This window comes from Hemibagrus wyckioides, linkage group LG03 (genome assembly GCF_019097595.1).
Source record: "Hemibagrus wyckioides isolate EC202008001 linkage group LG03, SWU_Hwy_1.0, whole genome shotgun sequence".
Lineage (NCBI taxonomy): Eukaryota > Metazoa > Chordata > Actinopteri > Siluriformes > Bagridae > Hemibagrus > Hemibagrus wyckioides.
The window spans coordinates 14,999,180-15,012,818 of record NC_080712.1 but is presented as its reverse complement, the minus strand read 5'-3'; the positions used below and the strand labels follow the sequence as shown (position 1 = coordinate 15,012,818).

The following is a 13,639-nucleotide window of genomic DNA, read 5'->3' as shown; positions in this document are numbered from 1 at the left end:
ACGGGCCAGCCTTCGCTTCCCAGGTGTATCAGTGAGCCTTGGCCGCCCATGACCCTGTCACTAGTTTACCACTGTTCCTTCCTTGGACCACTTTTGATAGATACTGACCACTGCAGACCGGGAACACCCCACAAGAGCTGCAGTTTTGGAGATGCTCTGATCCAGTGGTCTAGCCATCACAATTTGGCCCTGGTCAAACTCGCTCAAATCCTTACGCTTGTCCATTTTTCCTGCTTCTAACACATCAACTTTGAGGACAAAATGTTCACTTGCTGCCTAATATATCCCACCCACTAACAGGTGCCATGATGAGGAGATAATCAGTGATATTCACTTCAGTGCTCAGAATGTTATGCCTGATCTGTTGTACTTAGAATAACATAAACAGTTTGTAAAAGTACGGTGGACAAAGTGCAAAATGAAACAAAAGAACAAATCCAGAAACAGAATAACAAATCCAAAACCACAGTAACAATTTAGACAAACCAGAAAAGGTTAGTTTGCGAATGGAATTCTTACTACTGATTAGAAGAGACTTCTGTCACTCAGAACTACCTTTTCTTACCTGTCTGCATTGTCATTGTGTTTTTGGATTTGTTCATTTGGTTTTAGATTTGATATTTTGTTTTGTGATTTGTTGTTGTGTTTTTGGATTTGTTATTTTGTTTTGCACTTCTTGGACACCGTATAAAAGTGTGAAAGGATTTATCCATAACAATGTCATAAATTTACAGATAAATAATCAGCCATGTACAGCAATGCACTTGTGCTTCGTCTCTATATCTGTTGCTCACCTGTCGATCCTTTGGCTCCTTTCTCACCATTGACTCCTGGTTTTCCTGGAGCCCCTGGGAAACCTAAAGGAATAGGTAGTAAAAAACATCACATGATTTTAAGCAGTGTGATGTCATTAATAAACTGATTAATGAATATACCATTTTCTTGAAAGTTAAGCTGTATTGACACAAACACACACCTGGTACACCAGGATCTCCCTTTTCACCTTGATCACCTACAATAATAAAACATATATTCATGCATACATCATTAGAGCTTGAATTATAATTAGCAATGTTGTATTTGTTGTGAAAATTATAAGATACAGACCCTTAATTCCTTGTGGTCCATGAGGTCCTCTGTCCCCTAGCAGAAAATAAAGAGGACTCAGATTATGTTTCAATTCTTTTAATCCCTTTTAATTTATTTTATTTCATTCACCTGAGGTTTTCAACTGAATTAAACTTAAACGAAATTTGCATGGCCATTACCTTTAGGTCCTGCAGGGCCTGCTTCTCCTCTGAAACCTTGTGCACCTGGTTCACCTGCGCAAGCCAGAATACAGCTCATCATTTTTGAATCAATTTTTAAATCTCAGTAGGATGACTGAAGCAGTTTGTTGAAAATATATTTTAGTTATATTACATACCTGGTGTACCCATCAGACCATTAAGACCTGCTGAACCTGAAGAACAAATGCAGTTATTCATATTATTAATGAAATTGATTTAACTTTGTTCAGACTTGTATATTAAGACAAGCACCTTGACCTTACCATCTTTTATCATTTTACAACCCCAGGGAACCCCATAAAACAATTTGTATATTGAATAAAAAATAAGTATATGCCAGACAAATATCAATGTAACAGCATGCATATTAAATCTAAATAAACCTTTTGGACCCGGTGGACCCGGTAGGCCTGAAGATCCACGAGCTCCTGGTTCTCCTGGAGAGCCTGAAAGAAACAAAAATTAAATCATTCACTTTTGTCAAATCCAAATCCAATTTCAAATGCTCTAGAATACAAAAGAGTGAAAAGAGTGTCACTGCCAAAACATTTAAGAATTTATTTACAAAAAAACAAATGCAAGTGCAAATGCAAATACAAGTGCATTTTCTCAATATTTAGATACTCAAATCTGTACTCTCGTACAATTCTAAAGGTCAACTGGGGCAGGGGGAGTGACATGCCTTTTATTGCCTTTAAAAAAATGATCATTTCTTAATATGTTCAACCAATCACATTAAGGAGTAGCAGCTCATGAAACAGTTGAATGTACCAATCTCTCTGTGTAATCGGACATGGATGTGCTAACATAGTGCAAGTACAAAAGCACCCCATATTACTGATACGCATGGAGTCTGACCTCTTTCACCCTTTTCTCCAACGCTGGCAGAACCTGGCTCTCCCCGCGGGCCTGGTAACCCATCTCGGCCCCTGATTCCTGGTGGCCCCTCTACACCATGCTCGCCTGCAAAAATACAGAGTGAAATGCCTCAAATCTTATTTCTAAATATCAGAGCCAATACAGTGATTCAATATGAAGGGATGACATGATGACAAATAGGATTTCTTGCTTAAGAACATACCTGCACTTCCCTTTTGTCCTTTTGGTCCTTCAGGTCCTGGGTGCCCTATTGTTCCTGGAAAAAATAAGGTACATATTAAATAAGCAGTTTAAATGCCGTTACAGACATTTATGAAATGTCAATTATGATATTCAAATATTTCCCACTTTAACACATTTCTTACCTGGTATTCCTGGGAAACCACTATCCCCTGAAAAGCATTTAAATCATTTTAGTGATGGTGCACATACTACTTGTTACTTATACTGACAACAGAAAGGTAAACATACAAACATAACTGCCTCAATTTAATAATCTCTGTGAATTCAACCACTGACATGTACAGTAAAGAAGAAGCCTACAATAAATCAGAATTTCTACCTTTGGGTCCTTGAGCTCCAGTGTCACCTGAAAATGACAATTAATGTCATATTTAAAGATTTTACGAATGGGATGAATGGGAAACTCACATGCAATATAAATAACTATAATGTAGGATAAGTTACAGAGACATACGTTACCTTTAGGCCCTGGCAGTCCTCTTTCTCCTTTAAGTGAGGAAGCAAGGCTAGCTACAAAAAGAAAGAATAAAGCAGATGCTTACACAATGCACTTTACATGCTTTTACATTATAAGGTAAGTGTTTAAAACACATTTTAAAATGGCATTATAAAATGATACATGTTTTGTTATGACCAAGAATGTAACATGCTTAAAGGAAAAATAGCTTCATAAATGTTTGTCTAATGCTAATCTAATTAGTTTTAATGTTATATTAGGACATCACCAGAACTTTGGATGAGACAGTAATATTCAACAACAACTATAATAATAATAATAATAATAATAAAATGATTAGAAAATCTTATCTAAATAAAATCTAAAATGATCTATATCAAATCAAAAGTAAAATAAAAAAAAATACAAATAGTAAAATAAATTTGGGCAGTTTGGGAGAAGTCTGAGAAACCTGGGAAATCTCCACCCTCTTTATAGCTTGTTCCTCCTTCTTCCTATAAATTCTAAAAACAAAAAAAACAACCTCCAGTGGAATACCAGGCCATGATATGTAGCTACAATTACTCTTATTGATGAAGTGGATCTATAGAAACTTCCAAAAAGAGTGAAATAAGGAATATGTCCCATAGATTTCCAGACATCTTTTTGTAGCTTTCTGTAATCTCCTCCCCATTCATTCTAACCACTCCTTCACACATCCCTTTTCACATATCCTATCCTCCTCCCCTGTTCCTTGTTCATTTTGCACTCCACTAGTTACTAGCTACCAAATCTCACTCTTTCACATTCCTAAATAGAAAGTCAAGCATACACTACACTCGAAGCAATGTCTGAAGCTTTCTGATCCTTTGAGAGCTTTATTTCTCCCTCCCTAAGCCCACCAAGAGTATCTCTCCATCTTGATTCTTTTACCCAGAGACATACTAGAAGTTAAAGAAATATCGATCCAAACTATGACAAGAATTCCATATTGCAAATTCAGCAGGAGATCTTCTATTAGACAGGCTATAGCTTCCAGACCAAGATACAGAACATGGAGCTCTTTGGGGCGCTGACCGACTGACACAAAGCAAAAGCCAAAACCTATTACAATCTCTCTTTCAAATGCTTCCTTCTTGTTATGCTATCCGTGGAACTGAATTGTAATTGTGCATGATTGCCATTGCAAACAAACACATGAGAAACAAACACACTCCCTAGTGTATGTTTGTTTCTTTGCAAAATGCAATCTCTGCCACATCAATTTTCAAAGTATCATTTTGTGTAAATTAAAGCCCCTGCCAAAGCACTTCATACAAATAATCTGTGTCACATGTTATTGCATGTTTAAGAGAGGGATTCTATCCTTGTGTAATTTAAAGAATTCATAATGTGACTGATATTCTAACAGCATTAATATAGCTGACTGTTATCTGGACAAATTTGCAACTGATTCACGTTTTTGGAGGATTTCTATGCTGTATTAAGTCACAAATCTGGTGTGTTTTCAATCTCTAGGCCTTTATGCAAGAAAAAGTTGCTTCATAAAAGTGATTTGTGCTTTGGGTACCAGTGTGTGTGTGTGTGTGTGTGTGTGTGTGTGAGCACATGTTTTGGTACCTCGGAATGTCTCAGACTGCAGCTCATTTTGCAGGAGGTTCTGAATTGTTCTCTGCAGGACCGCATTGTCTGAGAATACGTTATCAGACAAAGCCAGATCGTTGTCCATGTCCATGTATGCTGACCTTTGATTGTAAATGTTCTTTCCACTCAGCCGACTAGTGTGAGCCCTGTTGTTGACTTGAACCAGGTTCTGAAGAGCATCCACACGCTCTTTCAGCTTTCTCACCTCCTCCGCTTTAAAGGAAAAAAAGAGCAATTGTGAAGCACTGATTATTAGTCAGATAATCTAAATTTATAAACACAAATAAATGTATCAAGTGTAATTCTGATAAGAAGCATTGCTGTTTTGACAAAGAGAACATTTATGCTGCCCTCAGCCTTAAAAAACATAACCAGTGATATTTTATAAATACAAATATGGATGATTTTGTGGATGGGAATCTAATATGTGAGAACTAAAGGTAAGAAACAGCAAAGCTTTCCTGATTTTGAAGTAGCGTACCGAGAGCAATAAGTCCAAAAAGAAGGCCGAGGAGCAACAGAAGACTAAGCAGCAGTCCAAGTAGCCACTTCCACCATGAGCAGCAGCTCGGACCACAGTCAAAGCAGCCGCCTCCTCCTTTTCCACCATTCTTCTCCTTATAGATCTCTAAAAAGACGCAGACAAAGAGAGACAAAAGTGTTTCAAGCAACACATCCACATCCAGTTTAGTTTGTGTTTTGACAGCATGAAACAGAGAACTGGGAGTGAAGAGACAATACCTGCATATGTAGCCTTATCTTTGGTAGGGGCTGATGAAGATCCATCTTTAAAACGTAAAAATGAAAACATATCAGGCATAATCATGTCTTATTTTATCTCTTTCCTTGTAACCCTGTCAAGCACTAGATCCACAGAAACTGGCTATATATAATATTACACTATAACACTTCAATTCAATAAAGGCATTAACGTCATACAGGTTGAAATGAAATGCTTACAGTAGGAGCTTGAACTCAATTTGACAGGAGCTGTCTCAGTGTAGCTGCTTGCTATAGCCTCCTTCTTCAGTGAGACATCTGAAATAGACCCTGTAAAGAAAATCATTTGATGTGACTTTAGACTCACCTTTTCATAATCATGGCACAAGCTCAATATAAAGATAATATCATGCTATATCATAATAAATTAAGTTCTATGCATATGCATTTTTGTGAGATGGAAAGCTGGCAGAAGTGGAGGAGTTAGGAAGAATACATCAATACCACATCACAGCATGCACATTCTGTCATATTTAACTATTATCCCCTTAACTTCCCAGCTAATTATTTGTTTTTTCACCTTACAACATATTTCTCAGAAAATACAGTAAAACTAGGTGTTAGAAGTATAAATCTGGACCTGATTATTTCCAAGGAGTTTAAGGGAAAGTATATGATGACTTGTTCACAATGCATCAGTGATTTCATTTACATTTAGCAGCCGCATCTAACTGTTTGCTGTAATTGGTAACAGGTAATTGGTACAATTCAGTATGTAGTTAAGTGGGAGTGAAGAAGCCAGTGGGGTGACATTCAAAGTCTACATTAACAAAACTGGGCTGGATAAAATGGGACTGGAATTGAAGTCCTGTGCTTAATGTCAAATACAACTTAAACCTTAAATAATTATAGCAACAGTGGGATTTGAGACGGAGCAATATTTAATTTTGGACCTAAGTGGGTCAGAGAATTTTGCATGTTATTTGTGCTGCTCCACCCACATCAGTGTAGGCACATTTATTTCTGCCCACAAATATACCACCTGAGTGAAATGAAAAATTGGCTCATGGATTTCCAAATTAGCAATGTGCAGGTGCCTTTGCAAAAATATAGCATTTTGTTCATTAAAAGTATTTATCCAGCCACACTTGTATAGTTAAATTCATTCTTTAATACTCTGAATATCCAAACCAAACTCCCCCACATTTACCTCCTTTTCCATACGATGTGCTGCTGGAGAACTGCTTCCCACTGTCCTTTGACAGAACAAGAACTTCTGTCTCCTTTTTTGAAGGAATATTCTCTTTCTCAAGTATAATATATTTCCGTGGCATGTCATCTTTAACATGTGTAGTTGTGCCTGTATAGAAGAAATGGTTCATGTAGCAGTCATCCAGGTCCAAAACCTCTCTATCAATATATAAGGCCTAGTATAAGAATATCCATTATTAAGTGTTATGAGTACCTGCAGAAGTAGAAACTCCTGTACTAACAACACCAGAGCTACCAATACTCTGAGAAATGTTTTTCTGCACGCCGTATCCTGTAGAATACACAAACTCAAATCATTAGTGCCATTGTATATTTGATGGATTAATAACATCTGCTTGTGACAGGATAGTGCCATACCTGAATGTGTGTTAACTGTATTCGATGTGAGAAGTGTAGTAGATGGTGTGGCAAGATTATTCTGGAAGCCGTACACTGTGATGGAAAAAGATTTTACTTATGTTACTTATATTTAGTCATGTTATTATACTGTAATATGAGGAAAAAATGATTAATAATAGTTGTAAATTTATTTTGGAGGATTTTTAAAATTGCAGGATTCCTGCAAGTCGATTTGTAATTTATGGCATGGATTTGTGTGTTTCTGGTGCCGCCTGCTGTCAGATATCATTAAAAATAAAGAAGACTGTTGTAACCCGGGCTGACCTGACAGAGAGGAGGGCGAAGTGGTGTTTAAAAGAGAAGATCCTGGTGACATGTTATTAGTGCTGCTTTGATAAGCAAAAGCAGTAGCGCTGGAGGCATTAGAGGGCAGTGTGGAGCTGGTCCATGTATACGACGGAAGTGCTGACTCCAGAATAGTGGTGTCATACTGCCCTGAGACTGAAACATACAAGATATAAGAACAAATGTGTATAATATAATACAAAGCATATTTAACTTGTATTTAAAAATAATGGCACCAGAAAAAAAAATTCCTGTAGGGCTTCAACTTTATGTCTAAAATCCTATTTGCTCAAGCAGGCTTTTTGTTAAATAGCTTTTCTCTTGGGTAATGTTGCAGATCTGGGGGTTAATGTGTACAGAGTTTGGTAAACTAGAAAAGTCCCTTCTTTGTTAAAAATATGCTGAACAGCCTTTTAACACACTTAATACTTTACAAAACAGTGAGATCAGGTGACTGAACAGAAGAAAGACGTTTCACTCATTCAACAGTTGATGAATACCTCATGCAGCACACCAAAGGGACGGACTGTCATATTTTCAAGATCATAACATGGCTCAAGTTAACTAAGTGTATTACTGTACTAGTTTTGTTTCTCCAAAATCTAATTCTTGTGCTAATTACTTTTCCTCTATTGCATGCTGTGGGTGTCATGTGTAATAACATACCAGTCTGACTGCCTTGTTTGATGATTTTGGCCTCGACTTTAGCTTTGCGTGGAACAGGAAGGGTGGAGGAGGCTGTGGAGCGAGTTGGGCTGACACTTGAAGATCGTCCACTCTTTACTAGTTTCTTCACATCGTCCAGCTCTGTCCCTGCAAAACATAGTGTGAAGCCAGGTCCTCCATATTACTGCCAGTGATGTATGTATGTGTATATGCTAAGTACATGTACAAAGCCAATGAAATGCAGTTAATGTATGTATGTATGTATGTATGTATGTATAGACACCAGTGGCTAGTGACTAATACTAATAAAGAATTCATTAAGTAGGAGACAGTTATAGAATATTTGGTGTGATATTTGCAATGAGGAGACAAACAACTTGTTAATTTAAAAGGAAACATATACATTTTGGAAACAAACTTACATTTGGTTGATGGAGATGCACTCTGTAGTCTGACCCTGATCTCACTCTCTGTTGAAAAAAAGGACAATAAGTAGATTAGACACAGACAGAAAATGACACACATTCCTTCATGTTCCTTTTCTTTTTTTTGCTCATCCAATAGTGCATCTATACAGCCAAAAGCAATTAAAACAAAATGTAACTGAAAATATCCACAATAATTACCTCTGGTTTGGGATCTTCCTCTAGATGAGCCTAAGGAAAAGACATGACAATTTTAAATTTATTTCAAGTAATGCCTTTATTTGTTTATTTATTGCAGTAAGTTCCAATCATATATGAATGTACTGCAGTACCAGTCTAAATGCATAAATGTGAATATACACACATTTTTTAAATACTGACCATGCAAAAGCACTGGCCTTAAAGTTATTTGCCTTTGTCACGCACCTGGCTGGTATGTAATGTAACATATGTATGTAACATGGCAACAGAAGAAATTTAGATGATACTACCTTCTTCCAATGAGAAAACAGTTATGTTCACATGAATCACTGGCCATAAAAATTGCAGTATGTACCTGATGACCTGAGTCTCCTATGTACTCTAACCCAGGCATTTCCCTTAGTGTGCCCTTACAGCAATCTGGGTGTGCCCTCACTAATGATATATTAATTATTAAAATACATATTACTCAAAAAAGGCTTCTAACCATAGTCCTTCCTTGTGAGCTCTGGTGATGAGTTGGCGCTTGAACTTCCTGTGGAAGTGAAAGAGAGAAAGGTGAAGCATCTCTCTTGTGCACTAAAAAAATGCCATATTTGAACTGAATCAACATCTCAACGTGACTGCACACTGTATAATTTAATTCGCGACACTCACCATCATAACCTCCAGAGTGACTGATGGTAGTTTTTCTCTCCAATAGAATGGGAGAGTGGCTAATGGAGGAGGCTGAACCTTGTGTCCTTCTCAAACCTGAAGAGCTGGACCTGCTCTTGGACCCAGAATCTTTTCCAGAAACACTTTCAATTCCGGTACTGCCTCCACGTCCCCCTCCACTCCTGCTGTTCCCAGTGTAGTCATCTCCCAGTAACCTCTCCCAGTCTAACCCCGATCCTCCTGCATTCACACTCACTGAGGCTACAGAGAAGGGAAAACTCCTTTCAAGAACTAATCTGTATTCCAAACATATTTATAGTATACAGTATTGTATAGCCGATAGGATTTGTGGTCTATACTGATCATTTTAACACTGAATGTAGATATTAATCTTATTGGCAAATACTAAAAAATAAACAAAATAGTGTGATATAAATATTCTCTGCTACGATGCAATAAAACCAGTTCTCAATCACCCATCTCAAACTTTGCATGTAATGACATTTGTATGTTTATTATACACTCTCAGGGCACTTGTGTGTTGTTGCAGGTCTATATTTGCCTTACAATTCATAATGGAAAGCATAAACATTATGCGTTAATCAGACGTTAGCCAGATATTTGTTGTTGCCAAAAACTTGCTTATTCAGAGTTATCCAGGGTTAGACTTTTTGCAAATATATGTATTTCTTTAAATAGTAAAATATATATTCCACTTACAGTAAAAGTTAAATATAATGCATATTTGGTATAAGACAGAATTTCACGGTTTTCATATCAAGCTTTTGAGGCTGCAGTAAAAGCAGTGGACATTGGGGGGAAAACTGGATTTAACTGAATGATTTACTGTTGTTTTTCTCTCCAAGAACACTCAGTCCTCAGTCCCCTTTAAATTTCATATGAAAACGGCGGCTCTTCGGCTCCTCCCCGTCTTTCAGCGCGTTCTTCAATCCGCAGACCTCGGCGCCGCAGAGCGAGGATCAGAGGACACGTGTGTGTGTGTGTGTGTGTGTGTGAGATCAGGAAGACTCGTATTTGGCTTGTTCAGTACTCAAATGTTATACACATCTGTGCAACACAGTGGAATGCTGCAACAAGTTTACCATCATACCCTGTTAGTCAAACCTTTAATTTCACTTCATTTATTTATTTATTTATTTATTACTATTATACCCTCATCGGGGGCTGAGCCCCCCTTAAATGAAAATTCTAGAATCGCCCCTGGACCCCACGGCAATAGATACTAATCACCCGTTAAATAACAAAGTAAAAAAGAAATTAGTCTACAGTATTTCACACCTCACAAGGAACAGTCAATTTTATTACGGTTACTTTTCTTGATGCCGTATGCAGCAAACTGCAATCTCCGGAGGACGCAGCATCCGAAATGAGACGCAGAGAATATAGAAACAATGTATATGGGCGTGTCGCTGCCTCTGACCACTCCAACTATCCAATCAAAGGACGGTAAATTGCTGACGTGATCGTATGCTTGCTAGATGGCCCCAGTGATGCCAACTCGAAATCTGATTGGTTAATGGAACAGTTTCATTGCCACTTATTTTAAGCTTCGGGCGCCTGCACTATTGATTCTGAAGGCCTTACGGCCGGGCAGCGTATGATGTCAGCCACTAGCTGAAATATGATTGGATAAATACTCTTATCATAAATATACACTACTGGAAGCAGCGCAACCGAGAGAAAAGCTATTAAATATATTAAAATGCAAGTCAGTGATTCAGATCACTGCTGTTTACGCCAGCAGAGAAGGCCTTGCTGCTGGCCCTGACGGTCCGCCATATATGTATATATAAAACGATGTCCAAGGAGGTTTACCCTCCTCTATAAACCACTACCCCGTCGTTTTCATGGGGAAAAACAACAGTAAATCTTTCACCTCAATGGTGAGTCATGTATGTTTTTCGTTGCATTATTTTACACACAATAAGTGTTCATGAAAGAGTGGGAAAGAGCACTGTAAAGTCTTACAGGACGGCAAGTAGGAGGTGGTGCTGTTCTGGTTCAGAATATTCTTCTCAAAGCTGCTTCCCCAAGAGCTATTACTCATGCTCTTACTGCTAGATCCACTGAAGCCCTCTAACGGAGAGAGAACGAACGCACACACACACACACACAAACTTTACTATACACTGTCTCACTGCATGCTGTTTCTTTACATATTATTATTATTATTATTATTATTATTATTATTATTATTATGGCAGGGCAAACGAGCAAAATTACTTGTTACTTACTTGGTGGTAATGATGTGAGTCTGGTTGTCGAAATGGTTTCAGTTATAACTGTAGGCAGAACAGTTTAATAAGTGCTTTCTGGTTTTAGTTTTAATTGCAATTAGACACAGAAGACTATTAACATTAAAGCTACATTTTTAAAGAAACAGTTCGTTCATGATGAATGTAATGCAGTGACACTACACCGCCACAAGATGGCAGACCCACCCATGACAATCAAACATTAAGACTGCAGAGTCCTCAGGGAGTGAATAAAAAGGAGAAACCTGTCGTTTATTCCATTAAAACTAGTCAGTAAATACATGTCAGAATAATAGCCCAGCTACAGCAGGTCTACTGTTGTTTATCAGCTGTCTCTATTATTTGTTTTTGTATGATTTCATTTGGCCTTCCTTACCTCTGTCTCCTGAACTTCTTCCTGAATCTTCTGTTTGCCTTGTTAAGACATCCATTCCATGCTAATTAGGATAGATTACAAAAGTAGAAATTGAAAGATTGAAACGAACTGTCCATAATTTTAATGTTACACAGGTTGTGGAAGAAAGTCAGGTTCAGATTCAAGTTGTACATTCCATCTATCCATTCGTTCATTTTCTGTAGTGCTTATACTACACAGGGGTGTCTGGAGCTTGTCCCAGAGGACTCAGACATGGGGGGATGGCCTGGATGGGGTGTCAATCCATTGCAAGGCACAAGTGCACACAGTCTCACATACCGATTCACACACTATACATTTTTTTAGCAATGCCGATTAGCCTACAACACATGTCTTTTGACTGGGGAAGAAAGCAGAGTACACCCACAATGGACAGATAGAGAAAATGCAAACTCCACACACATAGGGCAAAGGCAGGAATTAAACCCCGGAACCCTGGAGGTGTAAGCCAAATGATATAACCACTAAAACACTGCATTTTCTATGATAATAATAATAATAATAATAATAATAATAATCATACTTATTTTTCTTCCTCTCTTTATACATCAAAATACCCACTGTACTGTAATTAGTGCAATTAGCTATAGCTGATCCACTGCACCACTCATTTGTCATTAATTAACACATACTTTTTCAGAATATCTGATGATAAATTGATGATAAACAGACATAAGATAGCTGCTTACTGTAGGAACTAACACATACCGTGCTAATCAAGAAGCTCACCCATACACAACTATTCTGTTTTAATTATATAAGGATAAGACCAACATGTTTCCAGATCTCAGTTTTCATCTACAGAAATTTGCCAGAATAATAAGTAAGTGTACAATATGAGTCTTGAATGCTTGAGAATAAAAGGAAGATGTTCCCAAGATTCATTCAAGTATAGGTTTTAACAAGAAAACAAATCATTTTTGTTTCCAAATACAACTTTATCTTTTTTAAACAGCCTTAATCATACGTAGAGGTAGAGTAGAAGACATTTTTAAAGGCACCTGTCATATCATGTGCACAATAGCTTGAAAGACAACAAAAGACTTCTGAAAGTACTGAGTTTACATTTTGCCCACCACACCCAGTATACCATCTGTCTTTTTATTTTCCTCTCATGAATTAAAATAATATACACAGAATTCAAACCCCAACAAGCTAAATTCCCATAATAAAAACATTATATCCCCATGTTAAATGGTGAATTCCTTGCTGCTTTCTAAAGGTTATGAAACTCCAACAAATTCATATTAGTGTAATCTTCTGCAATAAGATGAGAAAAGATTGCATAAGAAAAACACCTTGCACAGAAAGCAAGTATTCATTACATGTTAGTTTTCTTACTGAACATACACAGGATAGTCATCCAGCCAGAGGTGCTTGAAAAACAAGCAGAAGGCTAATGCTGTAACACATTTACATTTTAAATAGATTCTTGATCTAATCCATAGATGATGGCAAAGTTGTTTTCACTAAACAACTTTCAGTAATAGGTACAATATGTTGGAAATCTTATCAACAATCTTATCAACTAATGTTAAATCATAAAATCTAACAATACAGTTATACTTTATGAACAAATACAGGTTAACACTTTATTTAGGATTTTTGATTTACTAATGTAAACAGACGTAATCAAAAAAATGTAGTACTTTACCTGAAGTCTAAGTGAAACTCAGGAGAAAGTTCTGATTTTGCACAGATAATTGTAAAATGTTCCTTGGGAAGACCAGATAGGAGTTGGTGGTAGGGTTATGTGTGAAGTTCACTCCTGCCACACAGCTATCAAGTATTTATCTTTGTTCCATCTAGAACTTTTTTAATCTTCTTCCCAC

At 37.2% G+C, this 13,639-nt stretch overlaps 1 protein-coding gene across 1 annotated transcript in view; it reads right to left on the bottom strand.

The window, feature by feature from the left end:
• Positions 1-13,639, bottom strand: part of col17a1b (collagen, type XVII, alpha 1b) — a 22,132-nt gene extending 8,493 nt beyond the window's left edge. Inside the window, exons 1-28 of the mRNA XM_058380307.1 lie at positions 13,462-13,639; positions 11,769-11,829; positions 11,372-11,419; positions 11,106-11,213; positions 9,117-9,377; positions 8,947-8,994; positions 8,460-8,489; positions 8,256-8,303; positions 7,834-7,980; positions 7,147-7,323; positions 6,841-6,915; positions 6,677-6,754; positions 6,422-6,571; positions 5,452-5,541; positions 5,233-5,277; positions 4,973-5,119; positions 4,468-4,704; positions 2,871-2,921; positions 2,731-2,757; positions 2,534-2,560; positions 2,371-2,424; positions 2,148-2,252; positions 1,673-1,735; positions 1,427-1,462; positions 1,269-1,322; positions 1,108-1,143; positions 977-1,012; positions 795-857 (exon numbers count right to left, since the gene is read on the bottom strand). Coding sequence (XP_058236290.1) covers positions 795-857; positions 977-1,012; positions 1,108-1,143; positions 1,269-1,322; positions 1,427-1,462; positions 1,673-1,735; positions 2,148-2,252; positions 2,371-2,424; positions 2,534-2,560; positions 2,731-2,757; positions 2,871-2,921; positions 4,468-4,704; positions 4,973-5,119; positions 5,233-5,277; positions 5,452-5,541; positions 6,422-6,571; positions 6,677-6,754; positions 6,841-6,915; positions 7,147-7,323; positions 7,834-7,980; positions 8,256-8,303; positions 8,460-8,489; positions 8,947-8,994; positions 9,117-9,377; positions 11,106-11,213; positions 11,372-11,419; positions 11,769-11,823 — 2,296 coding nt within the window. The 5' untranslated portion in view covers positions 11,824-11,829; positions 13,462-13,639. The remainder of the gene's footprint in view (positions 1-794; positions 858-976; positions 1,013-1,107; positions 1,144-1,268; positions 1,323-1,426; positions 1,463-1,672; positions 1,736-2,147; positions 2,253-2,370; positions 2,425-2,533; positions 2,561-2,730; positions 2,758-2,870; positions 2,922-4,467; positions 4,705-4,972; positions 5,120-5,232; positions 5,278-5,451; positions 5,542-6,421; positions 6,572-6,676; positions 6,755-6,840; positions 6,916-7,146; positions 7,324-7,833; positions 7,981-8,255; positions 8,304-8,459; positions 8,490-8,946; positions 8,995-9,116; positions 9,378-11,105; positions 11,214-11,371; positions 11,420-11,768; positions 11,830-13,461) is intronic.